Below are 24,852 nucleotides of genomic sequence, written 5' to 3'. Positions count from 1 at the left end.
GGCCCTGGATAGGACAGTAAGGCGGCACCCAACAGTGACTTGAGAGCAGCGGAGCAGGGCGTACGCACGAGCCCACAACCACTCACAGTTGCAAAGACACAAAGCCTAGAGGCTCTCAGGTCCTTGGAACGCTCCCTGGGAGAGTTGCAGTGGGGGTGAACTATGGGAGTCTACAGACTTTGGTGCCCACTTAAGTGGAAATGATTTGACCCAGGGGGTTTATTGAAGAGGGAGGACTGTGATCTTGTGGATCTGGGCTGGAGATCTAGGTATGACCATTTTTGTTCTGGCCCTCTCAAGAGGCATGGAAAACTGCCAGGGAACAGAAGCCACAAAGACAACCAGCTTACATTGAGCCCATCCTCCTGATAAGGGATGGGCCAACACTGCCAGGCAAAGAAACCTGAGAATAAGTGCAACAGGCTCCTCCCCCAAGAAGACAGACTGGAAGTACAGGTGAATGACAAGCTTATGGATCCCACAAGACTGTAAAACTCTAGTGCCAGTGGAAAATAGTAAATTGAGCTCCAGGTGTTTCTTCACAACTTGTTTGTCCTTCAGTCAAAATTTTCTTTCTTTTTTTTTTTTTTAAGCATTTTGCTGTTTCAACTAAATTCTTACTTTGCTACCTTAGGTTTTTAAGTTACTTTTTAACTTTTATTTTTTCACATCTACATATATATATGCTTCATTCTAGTCCTTCTTTTACTCTATTCAATTTTACGTGTGTGTGTGTGTGTGTGTGTGTGTGTATACACACATATATCTATATGTGTATATATATATATAGTTTTGCTTTCTTTGCAATTTTGGGATGTAGTGTCTTTGAAACCACAGACCAAATTTCAATTAGGAACAAGTGAAGCACCTGCTTTGTCCACCCTGTGAGATCAGAGTTTCTCTTCCCCACTTTTTTCTCTTTTTTTTTGAGATTTTACTTATTTATTCATGAGAGACAGAGAGAGAGAGAACGAAGCAGAAGGAGACTCAGGCTCCTCACTGAGGGACTGGATCCCAGGACTCTGGGATCATGACCTGAGTCAAGGGCAGATGCTTAACCATCTGAGCCATGCAGGTGCCCTTCCCCACCCTTTTTTATCATTTAGATTCATTTTGGTTTTGTTCTCTTTTCTGCCGTGGCATACAATTTTGGATTTTTTTCCAAGGGTGCATTTTGCTTGGGTCATGGTTGATATTTTGGACTCTATTCATTTACTCACTCATCCTGGACAGAATGACTAGAAGGAGGAATTCACAACAAGGAAAGAACCAGAGACTGCTCTCTGCCACAGAGCTAATCAATATGAATAGAAGTAAGATGTCAGAGATGGAATTCAGTATAGCAATAATAAAGTTAACAGCTAGGATTGAAAAAAACATAATTAACAATACAGAATCTCTAAGGGTGGAAATGAGATCTAATCAGGCTGAACTTAAAAATGCTATGAATGAGATGCAGTCTAAATTGGATGCTCTAATGGCTAGGGTCAATGAATCAGAGGAGAGAATAAGTGATCTAGAGCACAGATTGATGCAAAGGAAGAAAGGTGAGGAAAAGAGAGAAAGACAATTAATAGCCCATAAAGAAAGCCTTTGAGAATTTAATGATGCCTTGAAACAAACCAATGTCAGAATTATTGGTACCAAGAGGGCACTGAGAAAGAGAGGGCTAGAAGGAACATTTGAGCAAGTCATGGCTGAGAACGTCCCTAAACTAGGAAAAGAAACAAGCATTCACATGCAAGAGGCAGAGAGGACCACTCCCCAAATCAATAAAAACAGATCAACACCCCAAAATATAATAGTTAAGCTTCCAAATCACAGAGGAAAAAAAAAGCTACCCTGAGAACAGCTAGGAAGAGGAGGTTCCTTTTGTTTAGAGGGAGGAACATTAGAGTGACATCAGACTCATCCACAGAAACCTGGCAAGTCAGAAGGGGCTGGCAAGATATATTCAGAGTACTAAATGAGAAGAACATGCAGCCAAGAATACTTTATCCAGCAAGGCTGTCATTCAGAACTGAAAGAGAGATAGAGAGTTTACAGGACAGACAGAAACTGAGAAAACATGTGACCACCAAGGCAGGCCTACAAGAACTATTAAGGGGGATTCTGTAAGCAAAGAGAGAGCCCAAGAGTAACACAGACCAGAAAGTAACAGAGACAGTCTACAGAAACAGGGACTTTTTCTGTAATAGGCAGGCAATACAAGGTCACTAAATTCATATCTTTCAATAGTTATTCTGAATGTAAATGGGCTAAATGCTCCAAACAAAAGACACAGGGTATCAGATTGGATAAAAAAGTAAGAACCATCCATATGCTGTCTACAAGGGACCTAAAGTCACCTCCAGACTGAAAGTGAGGGGTTGGAGAAACATCTGCCATACTAATGGACTTCAAAAGACAGCTGGTGTAGCAATCCTTGTATTAAATAAACTAGATTTTTAACCAAAGACTATAGTAATAGATATAGAGGGACACTAAATCATACTTAAAGGGCCTATCCAACAAGACGATCTAACAATTATAAATACCTATGCCCCCAGTGTGGGTGCAGCCAATTATATAAACCAATTAATAACCAAAATAAACATACACATTGATAATAATACAGTAAGAATAGGGGACTTCAATACCCCACTCACTCATGGACAGATCATCTATACAGAAGAACAACGAAGAAACAAGGGCTTTGAATGACACTTTGGACCAGATGGATATCTCAGATTCATATAGGACATTCCATCCTAAATCAACAGAATGCTCTTCTTCTTCAGTGCCCATGGAACTTTCTCCAGAATAGATCACATACTGGGTCACAAATCAGGTCTAAACCATTACCAAAAGACTGAGATTATTCCATGCATATTTTCAGACCACAATGCTTTGAAACTGGACATCAATCACAAGAAGAAATTTAGAAGGAACTCAAAACACTTGGAGGTTAAAGAGCACCCTGCTAAAAGAATGAATGGGTAAACCAGGAAATTAAACAAGAACTCAGATAATTCACTGAAACTAATAATAATGAAAACACATTGGTTTAAAACCTATGGGATACAGCAAAGGTGGTCCTAAGACAGAAATACATAGCCATCCAAGCTTCTTTCAAAAATTATAAAAATCCCCCAAACACAAGCTAACCCTATACTTAAAGGACCTGGAGAAAGAACAGCAATTAAAGCCTACACCAAGCAGGGAAAGAAAAATAATAAATATTAGAGCAGAAATCAATGAAACAGAAACCATAAGAATAGTAAAACTGATCAATGAATGTAGAAGCTGGTTCTTTGAAAGAATTAATAAGATTAATAAACCTCTGGCCAGACTACTCAAAAGAAAGGAACCAAATTAATAAAATCATGAATGAAACGGGAGAAGTCAACTAATACCAAGGAAACACAGGCAACTGTTAGAAATTACCAGCAACTATATGCAAACCAATTCAGCAATCTGGAAAAAATGAATCCATTCCTGGAAACTTACAAACTACCAAGACTGGAACAGGAAGAAATAGACAATCTGAACAGACCAATGCCAGTAAGGAAATTGAAAACAGTAATCAAAAACCTCCCAACAAACCAAAGTCCAGCACCAGATGGCTTCCCAGGGGAATTTTCTCAAACATTTAAAGACCACCTAGTAAGTACACTTCTGAAGCTGTTTCAAAAAAAGTAATGGAAGGGGACGCCTGGGTGGCGCAGTTGGTTAAACAACTGCCTCCGGCTCAGGGCGTGATCCTGGAGTCCTGGGATCGAGTCCCACATCAGGCTCCCAGCTCCATGGGGAGTCTGCTTCTCCCTCTGACCTTCTCCTCGCTCATGCTCTCTCTCACTGTCTCTCTCTCTCAAATAAATAAAAATAAAATCTTAAAAAAAAAAAAAAAAAAAAGTAATGGAAGGAAAACTTCCAAACTCATTCTGTGATTCCAGCCATTACCCTGATCCCAAAACCAGACAAAGACCCCATCAAATTTTAGTATATGTGCTGCCAAAGCGAGCACCAAAGACCCCATCAAGAAGGAGAATTACAGACCAATATCTCTGATGAACATGGATGCCAAAATACTCACCAAGATCCTAGCCAACAGGTACCAATGGTACCTTGAAAAGATTATTCATCACGACCAGCTGGGATTTATTCCTGGGATGCAAGAGTGGTTCAACATTTACAAATTAATCAACATGACAGAACACATTAATAAAAGACAAGACAAGGACCATATAATCCTCAAAAGATGCAGAGAAAGCATTCAGCAAAATAGAGCATTCTTCTCTGATTAAAACTCTTCAAAGTATACGGATAAAGGAACACACCTCCGTATCATAAAAGCCATCCATGCAAAGTCCAGAGTAAATATCACTCTCAATGGGGAAAAACTCAGAGCTTTTCCTTTAAGGTCAGAACATGGCAGGGATGTCCACTCTCAACACTGCTATTCAACATAGTACTAGAAGTCCTAACCTCAGCAATCCAACAACAAGAAATAAAAGGCATCCAAATTGGCAAAGAAGTCAGAGTCTCTCTCTTCACTAGCGACATGAAACTTTATGTGGAAAAACCAAAAGATTTCACTCCAAAATTGCTTGAACTCATACAGCAATCCAGCAACATGGCAGGATACAAAAATCAATGCACAGAAATCAGTTGCATTTCTATATACTAACAACCTGACTGAAGAAAGAGAAATTAAGGAATCAATTCCATTTACAACAGCATCAAAAACCGTAAGATACCTAGGAATAAACCTAACCAAAAAGGTAAAGAATCTGTACTTTAGAAACTACAGAACAGCTATGAAAGAAATTAAGGAAGACACAAAGAGACGGAAAAACATTCCATGATCATGGACCGGAAGAATAAACACTGTTCAATGTCTGCCACCAGGGCAATCTACACGCTCAATGCAACCCCTGTCAAAATATCAAGAACATTTTCACAGAGCTGGAACATATAATCCTAAAATTTGTATGGAACCAGAAAATATCTCGAATCACCAGGGGATTCTTGAAAAAGAAAACCAAAGCTGGGGGGCATAACAATGACTGCCTTCCAGGTACATTACAAAGCTGAGATCATCAAGACAGCATGGTACTGGCACAAAAACAGGCACACAGTTCAATGGAACAGAACAGAGAACCCAGAAATGGTCCCTCAACTCTATGATCAACTAGTCTTCAACAAAGCAGGAAAGAATATACAATGGAAAGTCTCTTCAGTAAATGCTGCTGGGAAAATTGGACAGTCACATGCAGAAGAATGAAACCGGACCATTCTCTTACACCATACACAAAGATAAACCCAAAATGGCTGAAAGACCTAAATGTGAGACAGAAATCTACCAAAATCCTAGAGGAGAACAAAGGCAGTAACCTCTTTGACCTCACCACAGAAACTTCTTGCAAGACATGTCTCTAAAGCCAAGGGAAACAAAAGCAAAAATAAACTATCTGGACTTGATTAGGATAAAGAACTTCTCCATGGCAAAGGAAACAGTCAACAAAATGAAAAGGCAACCTATGGAATGGGAGAAGATATTTGCAAATTACATAACAGATAAAGGGATGGTAATCAAGGTCTATAAAGAACTTGTAAAACCCAACACCAAAAAAAACCCCCACATAATCCAGTCAAGAAATGGGCAGAAGACATGAACAGACACTTCTCTAAAAAAGACATACTAATGGCCAACAGACACATGAAAAAATGCTCCCCATCACTCAGCATCAGGGAAATACAAATCAAAACCATAATGAGACACCACCTTAGACCAGTTAGAATGACAAATTAAGACAGGGAACAACAAATGTTGGTGAGGATGTGGAGAAAGCAGAACCCTCTTACACTGTTGGTGGGACTACAAGCTGGTACAACCACTCTGGAAAACAGTATGGAAGTTCCGCAAGAAGTTAAAAATAGAGCTATCCTATGACCCAGCAATTGCACTACTGGGTAATTACCCCCAAAGATACTTATGCAGTGAAAAGAAGGGGTACCTGCACCCCAATGCTCACAGCAGTGATTTCCATAATTGCCAAAGTGTGGAAGGAATCAAGATGTCCTTCAATGGATGAATGGATAAAGATATGGTTCATACATACAATGGAATATTACTCAGTCATCAGAAAGACTGAATACCTACCATTTACGACCACATGGATGGAACTGGAGGGTATTAGGATAAGCGAAATTAGTCAATCAGAAAAGACAACCATCTTATGATCTCTCTGATTATGGGAATTTGAGAGGCAGAGCAGGGGATTTCGGGGGTTAGGGAAGGAAAATAAATGAAACAAGATGGGACCAGGGAGGGACACAAACCATAAGAGACTCTCAATATCAGGCAATAAACTGAGGGTTGCTGGATAGGTGAGGGAGGGATAGGGTGGCTGTGGTATGGACATTGGGGAGGGTATGTGCTATGGTGAGTGCTGTGAATTGTGTAAGGCTGATGATTCACAGACCTGTATCCCTGAAGCAAATAATATATGTTAATTTTTAAAAGCCCTGTTTAAAAAAAAAAAAAAAAAAAAAGCCCTGTGATTACAGAGCCACAAAAAAAAAAAGAAAGAAAAGAAAAAGAATATAAGTCGGTAGGACCTTGGGATCATGTTAATGAATGTATGTATGTTGCCACCTGGAGTTGTAGAAGGATGGATGTGGCTGCAGACAATGGTTTCATGTGCTCACAAGCTCTGAGAGTCCTGAGAAAGTCTGAGTATGGAAAACAATAAACAATTCTCTATTACTCACTACAAGTTTTCTTGGTAAAAAATTTATAATAATTTATATTCAATGAGCTGTTAAAGCTACAGTAGCAGCAATACTGCAGAAATACAATTTTGGGGGGCACCTGGATGGTTCATTTGTTAAGCATCTGCCTTCCACTCAGGTCATGATCCCAGCGTTCTGGGATAGAGCCCCATGTGGGGCTCCCTGCTCAGCAGGAAGCATGTTTCTCCCTCTCTCACTCACTCCCCCTGCTTGTATATTCCCTCTCTGGCTGGTTGTCTGTCTAAATAAATAAATAAATAAATAAATAAATAAATAAAATATTAGGGGAAAAAAAAAAAGAAATAGAATTTTGGGTGTGGTTTGGTTCTCAAGTTAGGAGAGTAATTATCTCACAAACTCAAGCTTTTTGGTGTGTGGAGTTCTTTTCACAATTGGAACTTAGTAGGACTCCCACAGATCTTTGCTTATGTGAGTTAGAACCAGCAATAGTTACATTAAAAGTGAAAGCCAATTTTTTTAAGGACCTACTGACTTGAAGATCATGCTAATAGGCGTAACATCTAAGATGTTAGCAGTGCTTAGTATTAGTTTGAGAAGACAGAACTGCTGTTTTAGAGGTGGGCTTATGTTTGCTTTTGTTGTCCTTGCTTGAGGAGACAGAAGATAATACAGCTTAACGTCCAACAGTTTACTTCCTACATTTTAGGCATTTTATGAATTCAGCTCTTACATTTAGGTCTCTAATCCATTTTGAGATTATTTTTGTCTATGTTCCGGTCTCATTCTTTCACATGCAACTCTCTAGTTTTCTCAGCACCATTTGTTGAAGACTGTCCTTTCCCCATTGCATATTCTTACCTTCCTAGTGTAGATTAATCGACCACACATGAGTGGGTTTATTTCTGGGCTCTCCATTCTATTCCACTGATCTATGTATGTGTTTGTGCCAGTAAAATACTTTTCGATTACTAAGCTTTGTAGTATCATTTGAAATCTGGGAGTGTGATATCTCCAGCTTTATACTTCTTTCTCAAGTTGGCTTTGGCTATGTAGGGTCTTCTGTGGCTCATACAAATTTTGGGATTATTTGTTCTATTCTGTGAAAAATACTAGTGGTATTTTGATAGAGACTGCACTGAATCTGTAAATTGATTTGAATAGTACAGACATTTTAACAATATTAATTCTTCCAAACCATGAGCAGAATTTATCTTTCCATTTATTTGTACCATCTTCAATTTCTTCCATTAACATTATAATATTATAGTTTCAGAGTACAGGTCTTTCACCTCCTTGGTTATTCCTAGGTTATTTTATTCTTTTTGATGCAATTGTTAATAGAAATTTCCTAATTCCTCTGACAGTTCTTTACTAGTATACAGAAGTGCAAAAGATTTCTGTGTATTAATTCTGTATCCCACAAATTTCCAAATTAATAGGTAAGTTTTTTAGTGGTGTCTTCAGGGTTTTCTATATATAGTATAATGTCCCCTGCAAATCATTAGTTTTACATGTTTTACTTCTTTCTTACCAGTCTAGATGCCTTTTATTTTTTTGGTCTGATTACCATGGCGAGGACATCAGTACCACACTGAATTAAAGTGATGCAAGCTGACATTCTTATCTTGTTGCTGATCTTAAAGGAAAAGCTTTTAGGGGCGCCTTGGTGGCTCAGTGGGTAAAGGCCTCTGCCTTCATCTCAGGTCATGGTCTCAGGGTCCTGGGATCGAGCCCCGCATCGGGCTCTCTGCTCGGCTGGGAGCCTGCTTCCTCCTCTCTCTGCCTGCCTCTCTGCCTACTTGTGAGCTCTGTCTGTCAAATAAATAAAAATCTTTTTTTTTTTTTTTTAAAGATTTTATTTATTTATTTGACAGAGAGGAATCACAAGTAGGCAGAGAGGCAGGCAGAGAGAGAGAGAGGGAAGCAGGCTCCCTGCTGAGCAGAGAGCCCGATGAGGGACTCGATCCCAGGACTCTGAGATCATGACCCGAGCCGAAGGCAGCGGCTTAACCCACTGAGCCACCCAGGCGCCCCAAATAAATAAAAATCTTAAAAAAAAAAAAAAAAAAAAAAGGTCTCTTTTGTCCAACAGAAGTACTACTACCCTGGCTTTTCTTTTCTCTTCATTTCCAGTTGCAGAGAGGATCTTTCCATCCCTTCACTTTCAGTCTGTATGTCTTTTTGTCTTTTGGTCTGAAGTGAGTCATTACAAGCAGCACATTGATGGGACTTATTTAGTTTGTTTTTTTACTTCATTCACCCTCTGTCTTTTGACTGGAGCATTAGTACATTTACACTTAAAGTAATTATTGGTAGGTATGTACTTATTGTCATTTTGTTCATTGTTTTCTGGTGTTATAGTCCTCATCCCTTCCTCTTATTCTCCTCCCTTGTGATATGATGACTTTAACTGTTGCATTTGGGTTCCTTTCTCTTTATTATTTGTGTACCTATTATAGGTTTTTGAATTGTGGTTACCATGAGGTTCCTAACATCCTTTGTATACAGCAGTCCATTTTAAATTGACATCATTAGGGGAGCCTAGGTAGCTCAGTCGATTAAGCGTCTGCCTCTGGCTCATGCCATGATCTCAGGGTCCTTGGACTGAATCCCACATCAGGTTCCCAGGTCAGTGGGCACTCTGCTTCTACCTTTTCCTCTGCCCCCACCCCTACTCATGCTCTGTCTCTACCTCTCAAATAAATAAAATCTTAAAAAAAAAAAGATGGTCACTAAGATACAACATATTCTAAAAGTAGCACATTTTTACTACCCCTAATGTTTTCTTATTTAATATTTTGCATATCTAATTATCATAGATACCACTGTTTTTACTACTTTTGTTTTCTAACCTTCATATTAGCTTTACAAGTGATTAATCCACTACTTTCACTATGTATTTACCTTTACTAGTGAGATTTGTACTTTTATGTATTTTCTTGTTACTAATTAATGCCCTTGCTTTTCAACTTAAAGAAGTCCCTTTAATGTTTCTTGTAAGGCCTGTTTTATAGTGATAAACTCCTTCAGTTTTTGTTTGTCTGAGAAACCTCTTTCTCCTTTAATTCTGGATGATAATCTCACTGGGAAGAATATTCTTGATTGTAGTTGTTTTTTGTTTTTTCTTTCTTTTCATCATTTAAAAAAAATCATGCTCCTCTCTTCTGGCCTGCAGTTTTGGCTGAAAAATCAGTTCATAAACTGGGTTTTCTTTCTATTTAGTTAGTTGCTTTTCTCTTGCTGCTTTTAGGATTGTATTTTTTTGTTTGTTTTTTTTTTTTTGCCTTTTTAATTATGTGGCTTGCTATGGACCTCTTTGGGTTCAGCTTGTTTGGATCTCTCTGTGTTTCTTGGACCTGGATGTCTGTTTCCTCCCGAAGGTTAGGAAAGTTTTCAGCCATTACTTACTCAAGTAAAATTTCTGTCCCATTGTCTATTTCTTCTGGACTCCTGTTAGTATGCTTAATGTTGCCCCAAAGAACCCTTATTCTTATTTTTAAAAATTCATTTTTCTTTTCCTGTTTCATTTGAGTAATTTCCAACACCCTGTCCTTACCACCCTGTAGTAATTTCCACCTCCCTGTCTTGCCACCACCATGTCTGCACTGATCCATTCTTTTATATCATCTAATCTGCTGTCTGTGAGGGCTGGCTATGACTATTCTGGGTACACTGGTGGTGGGGCTGCCCCTGCAAGGCAGGAGTTGATGGTGGGGAAGCAGTCCTGGCTGAGGCTGCCTACAGGATGTGATGGGGTTGGAGCCTCTTGGGGTTGAGCAGCAATGGTCTGGGCCAAAGTCACCTGCCAGTACAGTGGGGTGGGAGCCATTTTGGAGGGGTGCCTTCCAAAGTGGGCAGGTTGCACAGGGCTGGTTCACAAAATAACATCAGGACAGGGTGAATGGTGCCAGCAAGACAGAGTTGTCAGAGGTGGCATCCACCAACACTTCCATTCCCAGAGAAAGTTCCTAAGTAGCCCTGCCCCTCCAGCTAAATCAGCTAGTTACTCTCCTTCACATATGGCCGAGGTGTCTTTCAAACTGCTTCCTCTGTGCTCAGTCTCAGAGTGAGTGAGTCTATATATAGGCCCTTTGAGAGTGCAGTCTTGGTTTTCCATAGCCTTTCAACTCTTCCAGAATTGTCTCAGTGGTTTTGAAAACCATGTATCATGGGGTTCATCTTCCTGGTACAGGTTCCCAGGAAAGAGGTGCCCAATATAGGCCTTGAACCCTTTGCTCCTCGGGGAGAACCGCCCTCCTGTTTGTGGGTCTTTGCACTGGGGGTAAGGGTCTTGGCCAGTCTTCATGTCTCCCTTCCTGTCTCAATGTGACTTTTTCTTTACCTTTAGCTATAAAAGACCTGTTTTGTTAGTCACAGGTCATTCTCAGAGAGAGGTGCTCTATATGTGATTGTAGCTTGGTATGTCCGTGGGAGGAAGTACACTCAGAATTCTTCTACTCCACTGTCCTGATCCTTCCCTGTGTTTCTCTTCTTTTGCTGACTCAAATTATCCCTAGTTTGGCCTGCAACTTTTCTCCATCATTCTTTGAACACTTCCTTAATTTCCCGATGTCTCAGAAAATACAATATTCTAGGTCTATCTTGTATATTCCTGGTCCCAAGCTGGAGCCAATCATCTCTCCAAAGAGTACTAGTTTCTTTTATTGTACAGTGACATTCAGAAGCTACAGTGTGGGCAATAGGTTTGCTCATTACTATTAAGGTATCACTACTCCAAGGCAGGTCCTTTAAGTGGACTGATCGGAAATATATGCATGTGTTTTACACACTTACACACACACACACACACACACACACTTTCATCTCTATTTCTACCTTTACTTAACCATATATGTATGTATGTGTGCTCATGTGAGAAAAAGACAAAGAAAGAGAGAAAAAGAGAGGGAGAGGGAAGGAGGGAGAACGACTCATTCTCACAGATAAATCCACTGGATGTATCTCACAGATACATCCACTTCCTATCCAATACCACAGGGTTCACTTTAGTTTTCTCTATTTGTAACTCCCCTCTCTAACAAAGGGAAACCTAGTTTCCATTAACCTTAATCTATTTATTTGATCAATCCCCCATATGTCACATTCCCCATCCTGCTTTAACCCCCATGCCTTATAAGGCTGCCCCAACATGTGGGTGCCCCCCACCCTGCTCCAGCTTTGACACCCATGCCAGGCTGCCCCTCAGGGCTGTCCTCATGTTCCTGGGGACCACTACTGCAATGCTAACACCTAACTTCCTCTGTACCACCTAAAGGTCTTAGGACTGAATCACTTTAGGAAGAGGAGAGGAAGAGTTTAACTCCCACCAAGTGAAAGCAGTCAATTTATAGTCAGGAAAATATGAAGCAGAAACTAAGCAAAAGGTCAAAATGAACATGACTGGTAATGGCACCAATTACTATCATGACGCTGTGAGGAGTCCACAGCGTCAGTTCTGGGTGTTTCATCAAAACAGCACAACTGAATCCTATTATGAGACATCAGACAAACCCACACTGAAAATACATGGCCTATAATCTTCAAAAAATGTCAACATTATGAGAGCAGAGAAAGGGTGAAGAGATACCCACATTCAAGGAAGTTAAGGCACTATGACTATTAAATGAAACATGATCCTAGACTGAAACCTGGACCAGGAAAAATACAGCTATAAAAGAAATTAATGGGACAACTAAGAAATCTACGTATGGACTATAGATTAGAAAAGAATAATGTACCCATGTTATTTTTCCTGATTTTGATAATGATACCAAGGTTTATGTAAAATAATGTCCTCATTCTTAAGAAATACATATTGTGGGGCACCTGAGTGGCTCAGTCGGCTAAGTGACTGACTCCTGGTTTCAGCTTGGGTCGTGATCTCAGGGTCACAGGGTTGAGCCCTGCATCAGGCTCCACACACAGCGCACAGTCTGCTTGTCCCTCTCTTTCTGCTCCTCCCCCTGTTCAAGCCCTGTCTCTCTAAAATAAATGAAATCTTAAAAAAAAAAAAAAAAAGAAAGAGAGAAAGAAATACACACTGCAACATTTAGGCATAAATATCCATGGTTCCCGCAATCACAAGGGGTTCAGAAAAAAAAAAAGTCATGTATAAATACACACACATGTATTATCTTGTAATACAAGGAGAGTACATGCAACAATAAAGCACAAGGAACAAAATCTTACTTGTGGAATCTGTGTAAAGAGTATACAGGAGTTCCTTTCACTATTAATGCAACTATCCTGAAACTTTGATCATTTCAAATAAAACATTACTAAAAAGAGTAGTTGTGGGGCCACCTGGGTGGCTCAGTTAGTTAAGCAACTGCCTTCAGCTCAGGTCATGATTCTGGAGTCCTGGGATCAAGTCCCACATTGGGTTCCCAGCTCCATGGAGTCTGCTTCTCCCTCTGACATTCTCCCCTCTTATTCTCTCTTTCAAATAAATAAAATCTTTAAAAAAAAAATAAAAAGAATAGTTGTCTTTAAGATTATGGATTTTCTTTTATTTGATTTTACACACTCTCTGTTTTTCCCTATCTTCTAATAATCTAGAATACACATATTTATGAGTAAATCCTTTGCTTAAAAGAATCACAGTATCATCCCTTATTAATTTAAAGGAAACATAAATCTTTACCTTTTCTCTTAAAGATTTTATTTATTTATTTATTTGAGAGACAGAGAGAGCATGAGTCCGGGGAGAGGCAGACAGAGAGGAAGAAGGAGAAGCAAACTCCCTCCTTAGCAGGAAGCCTGACACAGAGCTTGATTCCAGGACCCTGAGATCATGACCTGAGCTGAGGTCAGACATCTAATTGACTGAGTCACCCAAGGACCCCAAAAGAAACATAAATTTTTTCAATGAGCTGACTGACAGCTAAATTCCCGAAAGCAAAAAGTACCATTTGTTACTAGACAGAATCATTTTTTTAAAATTAAGTCCATGTAGGTAGGGGAACCTGGGTGGCTTAGTCGTTAGGTGTCTGCCTTCAGCTCAGGTTGTGATCCTGGGGTCCTAGGATCGAGCCGTGCATCAGGATCCCTGCTTGGTGGGAGGCCTGCTTCTCCCTCTCTCACTACCCATGCTTGTATCCCCTCTCTTGCTGTCTCTCTCTCTCTCTCTGTCAAATAAATAAATAAAATCTTCAAAAAAAATAAACTAAGTTCATTTTTTTTAGTGATTTACTCAAATAGCAGCAATCCTTACATAATGTTAATTTTAAAAGCCTAAGTAAGCTATAAACATTAATTAGCTTATATATATTTGTCTCTAAATAATACTTGTTATTTCTAGCATTTACAAAAAATCTCTCAAAACTGTGACTCTTCTTAAACCCTGAATATGCATTGAGGGTGTCATAAAAGCCAGACTCAATGAATAAAATGTGTCACAGAACTTCCACCCAATGTTTCCAAACCAACAAAACTTAAGTTGAACAAAAAAATGATTTACATAGGGGTGCCTGGGTGGCTCAGTGGGTTAAAGCCTCTGCCTTTGGCTCAAGTCATGGTCCCAGGGTCCTGGGATCGAGCCCCACATTGGGCTCTCTGCTCAGCGGGGAGCTTGTTTCCCCCTCTCTCTCTGCCTGCCTCTCTGCCTACTTGTGATCTCTGTCTGTCAAATAAATAAAATCTTTGAAAAAAAAAAAAAGATTTACATAGTTTTACAAATTAACCTAATTTTTCACTTAATTCACTTAATTTTTCATGGCAGTAATATTTAAATTCTTAGCAATATTTCAGTGTCTTTCTCCTATCTGAATCTTTCTTTTTGCTCCATCTAATAACAATGTCCATCTTCATTCTGGTTCAAGTAAATCTGTCCTCCTAAACTCTAATTAGTATTTTACTTTGTTCCTTTAAATTAATAAGATACTGTGATTGTTTTAAGGAAAGGATTTATCTATTCATAAATGTGTATTCTAGATAATTAGAAGACAGGGAAAAACAGAGAGTGGGAGCCGCTGCCTTCGGCTTGGGTCGTGGTCTCAGGGTCCTGGGATCGAGTCCCGCATCGGGCTCTCTGCTCGGCGGGGAGCCTGCTTCCCTCTCTCTCTCTGCCTGCCTCTCTGACTGCTTGTGATTTCTCTCTGTCAAATAAATAAATAAATAAATCTTTAAAAAAAAAAAAAAAAGATTCTTTTTATTCTTTTCCCAAACCTATTTCTACTATGATAATTCTTCAAAACTGGCTAACATTAGTGCTTCATCAATTATATTTGGAAAACCAGTAAAACTCAACAAAATGTAAAATTAGTATTGAATTTTTATAGTTTTAATTCCCATTTAACAATTTATTTATTTATTGCAAGGCAGTGTATTAGGATTTATTAGGAGTTCAAGATACTAGAGATAGAGTTCTTGCCCTTGAAGATTTTATAAATCTTGGTAGGATGTAAGTGAGTAAAATGAAAAACAGGTTTAATACCTCAATTATATGTTCCAGTGTTATTTATGTCCCAATTATATTGGCTATTGGGAAGATAACAAAAATATCAATCAAACGTATTTTAGATATGTTCAAATTTCAGAAGTTACAAAAATACAAATAGTCCTATTAAAATTACTACATTACCATTTTATTTAAGATACACATCACAATTCTTCTAAACCTTACCTGATAAGGCTGAAGTTTTCAGATATCCATCAAGGCTGGGTAAAATGTCTGTATAATGGGGCTGAATTACATGTTTGCAGATGTAAAGTGACCATTCTTCTAGGGCATTCAGGGCTACTTCTGCCAATGGGGTATAGCTCAGGCCCAGTTTAAAAGCCATCTATATATTAATACAAACAAGGTAAAAAACTGAAATGCAGAGAATTTAACATTTATAGAAAAAAACACCAATTAGTTTTGGTTTCTAATGAATAAACGCTTCTACTGACAGATATTGCTGGAGGTGAGTAGGTGCATTCCAGGTCATGCTTGGGAAAACAAGCACCACCAGTCTATGTAGTTGGTGTTATACTGCAGACTTTTAATACACAGGTTTAATCCTCATATCCACCTATAAGGGAAGCTTTGAGAGGCCAAGCCAAGTATCCTAAACCCGAAAGCTACTAAGTGGCAGAACCAGGGGTGTTTTATGGGTAAGCACCAACCATGACTGCAGTGGCAAGACCTTAATACCATGTTTTCTGGAAAACATAACATTATGTGAAGAAAATGGATTTGCTTAAGACAACGCATCTACCTGCAATGCAGGAACGTAGGCTCTAATATCAAGTTCAATGATGTCATGTGGCAGGGACAGAATAAAGGTCAAACAGGAGGCCAAAAGTTCATCTTTGTATTGCTTCATTTTAATTGATACCTTAATAAGAAAGAAGAGTAATAAAGTGCCATGTACCTGGAGCCTATAATTTGAAAAATCATTAAAAAATATTTACCCTATTCTCAAATACAGAAAGTGATCATGCAGCTTTTATATGACACAGCCTAGTTTACAAATTAAGGTGATCTCCAGGAAAAGTTCATTTGTTGAAGTACTTAGTTCTTATTATAAGAGAGCTAAAGAATCCATTAGTTTCAAGTTGACATCACTCAAGCTGTATCATGAAAACTCAGGGACTTTTGAAACACAATGATTTCCTCTATTAGTGTTTCCTAATCCCTTAATCCCAATCTGGATTAAGCAAACCAATTTTTAAGTAATTAGACAATTTATGATCACTAAGATTTTTTTTATCAATATACTTCCCTTTTTAAATAGCACATGATAATACTGCATATATCATTTAAGAGTTACCTCTTTACCAAATTTTGCAAGTAAAGCAAAGCAAGAATATTTTTCTGGATCCTCAGGAGACTGTGTCTGACTCTTCAGACCAACTCCCTATTGAATAAAGCAATAAATCAGTAAAGTGAACAATAATTATGGATTTGTATGTCCTAATCTAGCAGTTCCCAGTCTTACTTCTAAGGGGTGAATTCATTTGCACTTTGCAAAGGCCTTCTGCTGACAGGAAAAAAATTGTCCCCAATAACACTTCAGGCAGAGGTCAGTGAGAAACAAGGCATAAAATGGAAAATGAATGGCTGGTCAAAAGCCAGAGGCCTAGCTTAATCTATTACCCCTTCCCTGTCTTCCAACACATACACCTATGACCCAAGAGAACTATTCATCTTATAACTAACCAGCTGGACCCCTCATAATTGACTATGGTCTTAGGTATACGAATTTAGCTATCCTCAAATGTCACTAGTCACCAGAGGACCTGGGTGGTTTGTTAGCACAGATTGCTCAGCCTTGCTCCCAGAGTTTCTGATTAGGTAAATCTGGAAAGGGCACAGATTTCCCAAGTAATGCTGATACTGGTCCTACAACCACACTTTGAGAACCGCTATTAATCTAACCTTATTAGCTGGGTGCTTGTAAATCAGAACAGAAAATGCTATTAATTAACTTTTTTAACAGTGTCATTCAATTGCCACTCATGCTATCAGTTTTAAGTATGTAAAATAGAGATTTTTAAAACTGCAATACACTGTAATCTTTTATAATGCCTTTATACACACTCGTGCAACCTAAAAAAACACAAGAATATTCAATGTTCCCCCCCAAAAAAAACTTACCTTAAAATATTTTATTTTCTTGGCATTTCTCATAGCAACAGAGAGCAATTTGTAAAAACCACTAATGAGAGGCAACCGTGTAGACTGCAAAATCAATTCATATGCAAATGAATGTATCCATGGCTCAAAAAATTCTACATGTTTCTCAGGAAGAATCTCTCTGTAAAAACAAATTAAAAGCTTAATGTAGAATTTTTGTCATATATTTTTATTCAGCTTCAAAATTATAAGGGATATAATCAAAAAGGTGTATAATTCCATTACATAAACATTTTCATATTCCTTTTTTTCCCCTACCTGAGCATCTTTCAAAGAGAAAAACAATGATAACTCTAAGCTGGAATGTTTAAATATATTTTAATGGTTCATATAAGCAAAGTTAGGGTTTAATTCTTTTAGTATTTCATTTCATACATCTACATAAGTGGTTTTCCTATCCTGTAGCCAGAAGGGTGATTTCCATCCTTAAATAATTAAAATTTTTAAAAATACCTGCAAAATTCCACCAGGTTAATGAAAGCTGAAAAATCTTTGGGTTTAGCAGGATGGAAGTTAGCAGCTGGATCTGAGGTCGGGATCACCCAAACTTCGGTAGCTTCATTTTCATCCTTAAAAGGAGATTTACCCAAACAAACATTGTATCAAAGTGAGAAAGGTATAGATGGGTCCTCAATTAAAATGACAACAAATAAAATTTAAGAAAGCTGACAGAGCTTGCAGAAAACATTAAGGAAAAGGACACATAGGAAGTAACAAAGTGAAATGACAGAAGAATGGTACAAATACAAAAATATAAAGGGGGTGGCTATAACTTCTTGAAGCACTGATGCCTTGACAGAGGTAAAAATTTAGAACACAGAAAGTATCAGGAATGACTTGGAGGTTTCAAGCTGAGAAACAGAAAAAACTGACAGTGTTAAGTATCAGTAAGTTACTATGAACATACTGCACTTGTGTTATGAGATTCAGGTGGATATGTTAAACAAGCAGTGAGAAATACAGACTGGGGAGCACCTGGGTGGCTCAGTCTGTTAAACAGCTGACTCTTGATTTCAGCTCAGGTCATGATCTCAGGGTCCTGGGACCATGTCCTGGGTTGGGTTCTGTGCTCAGCTGAGTCTGCTTAGAGATTCTCTCCCTCAGCCCCTTCCAACCTGCATGTACACGTCCATTTTCTCTTTCTCAAATAAACAAACAAATCTTAAAAAAGAAAGAAAGAAAGATATCCAAACTGGAAGCTATAAAGGAGGGTAAGGAGGAGTATAGGCTTACTTGGGAAATGCTCACAGAAGTGATCACTGACATGCTGGAGATGATGTAAAAAGGTCAGAAAAAAGAAGAGAGCAGAAAACAAGAAGAGAAAGAAGTGCAAGAAAAGCCACTGAAGACAAAGAAAGTGACAAAGACGTTTGTCCTAAGAAGCAGGTTTGTTGGCTGACCCAGTTCCGAGAAGCCCCTTTCAGCAAATTTTTCAATGAAATTATTTTAGACATACACAAAGCATAAAAAGCAATAAAAGACACACTGGTGTTCCCATTAACCAGCATAAAAAAATAGAACAAAACAAACGCAATAAACTCAATGTGAAAAACGGCCTTTTACTGCTTCTTTTATTTATCTTCTGCATATCCACCCTGCGATCTCCTGTCTAACTTCACAGTATTGCAGTGGAAGTACACATGTACTAACAAGCATAATCTAATCTAAGAAAAAAAATTACGGGGCTAAAAAGCAAATTAGAGTTTTCCACTAGAACTCAAGCCCTTCAACACTACTGTCATTACCATAGTGTTTTACTAAAACTTGTCCTCAGATAAGAGCAGAGCAGCTTCTAGCGGGCAGCCTTAGACCATGACTTACCTTCCATCCATGCCAAGAAATCTGGGTACAGAAAAAAAAGAAGATGTACTCTTCCTTTCCTGCCTATTGCCTATATTCTATCTCAAGAATACATTAACTACTCTGCACCCAGGCTTTGGAGTTTCCTTAGCTATAAACAAGAGGAATCCTAGGTTTCCCTATCCTACTGCAAAAAGTCACCTTTACATAAAGATCTGACTCTTTACCATTGCTAAGAAATGAGTAACAAGTCTAGTAAATAACTTTTTAAAAAATAAGTGTTTTTAAAATATTAAACATATGAATTACTTTTTGACCAAATCTAGGGATAAAATTTTCTACACACTTTGCTATTCAAATAGCAAAGTATCAATGACACACATGAATGCCGCTACTCTACAAATGTGGCATTTTCCCCTGGATGCTTTCATACAAAGAGAAGCTGGTATAAAAATGATGCAAAATTATTATTAACAAAAACTTCTAACCTCGTGTCCCCCAGCATTCTGTTTCTCTAGTGTAAGATCCAATTTCTCAATAATCTTCAAAACTGATTTGACAAATTCATCGTATAGCAAATGATTCAGATTTTGAAGGGAGGAATTCACAAAGAAAAATGCTTCATCCGCTAAAAGAGAATCCTTTAAAGAAAAATAATAAACTTCAAAATTTTATGCAAAAAAAGTATCAGTATAAGCATTACATTGCATATGTGTATATGCATATTTAGTAACTACAGAAGATTCACCTGGAAGTTTTCAAGCTACAAAATGTAGACACTTTGCTAAATTAGGACAAAATCATTTCAGTCAGATATGACCTACCCTGGCAAGTAATAGATACTTACTAAATAGAGAGTAGCAAATGAGATTTAGGTCAAACCTTGTCAAAACATTTATCTCACTTAATGTGTGTGTGTGTGTTTGTGTGTGTGTGTACAAACACAGTTATATACTATATACACACATAAATTTGCATGCATGCACATATATATACACATGTAAGCATACATGCACATGAATAAATATACACCTATCCCCAGAATGGATTTTAAATGTATAATTTATCACTTCTATAAAAGTGAAACTATTCTATTTCAAAAATATAGGCCAATTACTCTGCCTTTACTCAGTCAAATTTCTATGGAACTTGGCCTCAAAATATAGGAATATCTGACATCACACATAAGAAATATAGTAGGTAAAATTATTAACACTACTATACTATTTTACCTCAATACGAAAACAACTAAAAACTCCTAGGATTTTTCACAGGATAGAAATCATTTATGGACAAAAATTGTTTTTCCTAGGCAGAACCAGACTTAAAGTTGACATCAGAGAAACATCTACCAGAAGCATTAAGCAGGAGGCATTATTCTAATCACAAATAATGTAAATAACTGTGCACCAATCTTCCTCACACCTACTGAATCAGTGAGATTTAGCTCTTTTTAATCTTCATCTTTAATATATAAAAAGAGAATAGTTCTTCCATGATGACAATACTGTTATACTTTTGTTACCTAAGAGGCTGGATCTCTTAGGAAGAATAGCTTAGCATCAAACATACTACACTGGTTACTCACGGATGAAATGAGGACTCAGCTAAGGCAATTACTAGGTTTACATGAGTTCTATGGTTTTGCTCTTAACTTATACCATTTTAGTTTTTTATTACTCAAATTACTTTTTAAAAAACAATGGAAAAGTTAGTAAAATTTAATTCTAAAATAAGAAAGGTTTCAGAGTGGGTGCCTGAATGGCCCAGTGGGTTAAAGCCTCTGCCTTCGGCTCAGGTCATGATCCCAAGGGTCCTGGGATTGAGTCCCACATCTGGCTCTCTGCTCAGCAGGGAGCCTGCTTCCTCCTCTCTCTCTCTCTGCCTGCTTGTGATCTCTGTCAAATAAATAAGTAAAATCTTTAAAAAAAAAAAAAAAAGATTTAAGAGTAAAACTATAGAGACTAATTAGAGGAACTTTAAAATAGTCATTTTTACCATCATCTGATCACAACTCAGGAGACTTCTAAAAAGATCCAAATAGTCTTTATATGTGGGCATTTTCCACTTGCCAGTTCTAACTTCCCCTGATGCACGACAGTCTTCAGATTCAGACTCAACACCCTAGGCAGGAAGACAACATGCCAATATTTACCAGTGGATTCACAAAACAAGCACAGCTGCCAGAAAGTTCAGATATTCAGAGTCTTCTAAGCTAAAACCCCACTAGTAGGAGACTGTAATTTGAGGAAGATACTACAGCATGAAAGGATAATAAGCAAGCTGAAAAAGAAATCATATTTTTTCTAACAGGGACTAAAATAGTGATGCAAGAACAAATATTTCACAGCAATACCCAAGGAATGTGTTATGAGTCATTTATCTCACTTTCCTGCTCAGGTCAATCTTCCACCTCATCTTAGTTCCTATAACTTCAAGTAACTAAGATATGCCTTCCATGACACACCTAAGCATTTTGCCTCAGAGTTTCAAGACAGAAAACATTCCCTTCTTATAAAAATGTATAAATAATAATAAAGTTACATTTAAGGATATTCCACAACTTAAGAGAAGTTTATTTACCTGGCATTATGTTCTACATTTCTCAAAATGTGAGGGATGGCTAATAACTAAAAGAACATTTTTATATATTCATAAACTAAAACCCCAGTATCAAACTTCTAACTTCCAGTGACAAAAGACTAAATACCAAAACATTAGATTCAGAGTTTACCTTTTGAAGGATCACTGGCTTAGAACATATTCTGATTAAACCCTGATGCACTGAAAAAAGAAAATGAAAACAAAAATAAAGGAAACAACAAAAACTGAACCATTATTTCACTGAATGTAACTATACCTCTTAATTTTTTTTTCCTTTAAGTTTGTTATTATCTTTAGTTTAAAATTTTGGACTATTAAGATTCAGAAGCAAAAGGAAGAAAAAAAGAGACGGAAAAGGAGGTTTTGATCCACCAAAACATGAGTTTTCCAAGAGCCATCAAAAGATATCAAACAACATATTAAGTATTTGTCTTTCATCATCATAAAAACAAGGGTGAGTTGCAAACTTACCCACGGTACTGATGCAATTCCAAAGAACTGGTCCTTTCCCCCTTAAGGCTAGGAAGACTTTCACTATGGCTTTACAACACACTGACTGCATTTTTGGACTATACTGTGGGAAACTGTCTATCTGTACCACCATGAGATGTTCCAGAACTGGAGTATACACCTCAGGAACCTATCAGAAATGGAGAGCAAACTACAAGTTAGAGGAGGGAATAAAAAATATATGAATAATACAAATATTCAAAGTAATTACAACTCAAGTGGACACATATTAGATAAATAAAAAACCTGGCTTATATCTGATCTACAAATAAGCTGAACACTTACTGTGACTGCCTAAAAAAATTAAAGTAAAGCTGTCTGAATGATACTTAAGGTGAAATTCTATCCCAAGCAGTAATCTTAATCTCTTAAAGATAAAACAGATAACAAATAACTTTTCCTGCTTTGAATAACAAGAAGTCAAGTTTCCTGACAATAATTCTATTAACACAAAGTACTAATTAAAAATGTCACGTTGATCACAGTGGTGCCTGTACCAAATACATACAATTCATATGACTCCATGAAATTATCTAAAGAACTGAGATTAAATAGTTAAAACCGTGCTCGGTTTAATGAGTTATTTCACTTACTGTATCAAGGTAAAGCAAGACACTTGCAATAGACTGGAGGAAACTTGGCATGTGGTAAACGTGGTCATCAACAGTGTCTATCTGGGTGAGGAACAGCTGCTTGCAGCGCTGAATGAGCTCTACATACATGAAGTCAACATCTTTTGCATTTACAACCTTGCAAGGCTTTCAGAAAGGTAAACAAAGGTCTTTATCAATGTTATCAATGTCAAAATAATGGCATTCAAGGTGTCATGTTAAGTCATGTGATTATAAGCTGAATAATTAAGCTTTTTAATGGAGATGAAAGTTATAAAATACATTTCATAAAGATGCTTTTAAAAATAATCTGTAATTATATTCTAAATATGCATTTATATAAAAAAAATCTATTGATGGACGACTATTTTAGATATTGCTTAAATGGTAGCTATCAAAGTCAAATGAGATGCAGTCTATGCTCCATGAGGCTGGTTACCTAGAGGGGGAACCTGAGAACTCAAAGCTAGAATATGCTACTACACTATGCTACACACTACACCCAAAGCAATCTTTGTAACTCACAAATCTGATAATGCTATTACCAGCTTCAGATTTTTCAAAGGCTTCTTTGGACCTTTAATCTAATCTAGCTTCCCTGAGGATTTGACTAGTTAATCTTTTTACAGTCCTCTCCCTTTTTGTCTATCATGCTCCAGCTACACTGTGAACATACTCGAACTATAGTGAACACGCTGAAGTTGTTGAGACCATAGTGTATAAAGTTGAAAATTCCATGTTCTCTTTTACCTTTGAGCCTTCTCACATACTGGTTCTTTTGCCCTATATATAATCAAAGGAGCCAACAGAGACAAATGAAGATGAAGATTAAAAAGAACAAGAGGAGGGAGGATTATTTGGAAGCAAATGAGGAAATGATCAGAAATGGAATCAGTAGTGAGAGTAGAAAGCTGGGAACAGGGACTCTCCTCCCTGGAAAAAGGGAATAGACGCTGACGGGTAGCTCTTGTAGAGAGGTAGCAAGTAATTTATTCTGTAAGGTAGAAGTCGCAGAGATCCACTAAGAGGGAAATTTAACTATAGTTATTATCAATATTCTTTCTTATGCTTATTTTGGTTTTTTAGAGAGGATGAGGAGTGACAGAGAAGGGGGGAGAAGGAGAAAGAGAATCTTGGGCAGGTTCCACAGAGCCTAACATGGGGCTCCATCTTACAATGCTGAGATCATGACCTAAGCGAAAATCAAGGGTCAGACACTCAACTGACTGAGCCACCCAGGCACCCCATCAATATTCTTAAATACACTTCTGTCATAAGAACATCTTTCTAAAACACTGAGTGATACCAACTAACTATAATTTTACTTCATAAATAAAGGACAGCATAGCACAGTAGAAAAAAAATGGTGTTTCAAGTCTTCAGGCTTGAATTTGTATCTTGGCTCTGTCAATTATTAACTGAGTGTCCTTTGACAATTACCTAATTTCTTTCTGTCTCAGTTTCCTCATTTGTAAACTGGAACAATAGTCCTAAAAGCCTGTAGGTGAGTTATGAAAACTTGAGATAGTATGTATACAGAATCCTAGTACATAGCTGGGATTGAATAAACAAGTTAACAATAAAGCAAGTAACAACAATATTGTCACAAGTGTGAGATGCTATTCAAAAATGCAATAAATTATATTCCTTTAAACACTCAAAATGAAACTAAAAAGAATAAATCAATGAGCCATACTCCTGCAAAAAGTCCATATCCACGAATTGCAATGGATAAATCTTTGCTGTTTGAATCCATGTTCCTGATGATTCCATAGAATTGCTCCATAAAGTACTGTAGCTTACTCTTATGCATTTCCACATCTTTTGCCACCATAGAAGAAATCTGCAATTGCAATAATATTTACTTTTTAGAAATATTTAATAGCAAAACAAAGGAATCTATGAAAATGTAAAAAGGCTAGAATTATTTAATTAGATATTATCAATACGTTGTCATAATTCTACACA

General features: G+C 37.6%; 1 protein-coding gene across 4 annotated transcripts in view; it reads right to left on the bottom strand.

Moving 5' to 3' along the window:
- PRKDC (protein kinase, DNA-activated, catalytic subunit) overlaps positions 1–24,852 on the bottom strand; it is a 241,144-nt gene that overhangs the window by 198,579 nt on the left and 17,713 nt on the right. For all 4 annotated transcript variants that reach the window (XM_044245625.1, XM_044245626.1, XM_044245629.1 and 1 more), the window contains 11 exons: positions 24,581–24,727; positions 22,867–23,031; positions 22,235–22,403; positions 21,894–21,943; positions 21,158–21,283; positions 19,648–19,800; positions 17,813–17,928; positions 17,321–17,480; positions 16,494–16,580; positions 15,939–16,058; positions 15,362–15,521 (listed from right to left, as the gene is read on the bottom strand). In XM_044245625.1, coding sequence (XP_044101560.1) covers positions 15,362–15,521; positions 15,939–16,058; positions 16,494–16,580; positions 17,321–17,480; positions 17,813–17,928; positions 19,648–19,800; positions 21,158–21,283; positions 21,894–21,943; positions 22,235–22,403; positions 22,867–23,031; positions 24,581–24,727 — 1,453 coding nt within the window. The remainder of the gene's footprint in view (positions 1–15,361; positions 15,522–15,938; positions 16,059–16,493; positions 16,581–17,320; positions 17,481–17,812; positions 17,929–19,647; positions 19,801–21,157; positions 21,284–21,893; positions 21,944–22,234; positions 22,404–22,866; positions 23,032–24,580; positions 24,728–24,852) is intronic.

The sequence above is a fragment of the Neovison vison genome, chromosome 4 (genome assembly GCF_020171115.1).
Source record: "Neovison vison isolate M4711 chromosome 4, ASM_NN_V1, whole genome shotgun sequence".
Classification (NCBI taxonomy): domain Eukaryota; kingdom Metazoa; phylum Chordata; class Mammalia; order Carnivora; family Mustelidae; genus Neogale; species Neogale vison.
Note: the sequence above shows the minus strand (reverse complement) of the source record. Positions and strands in the feature narration are given on the sequence as shown.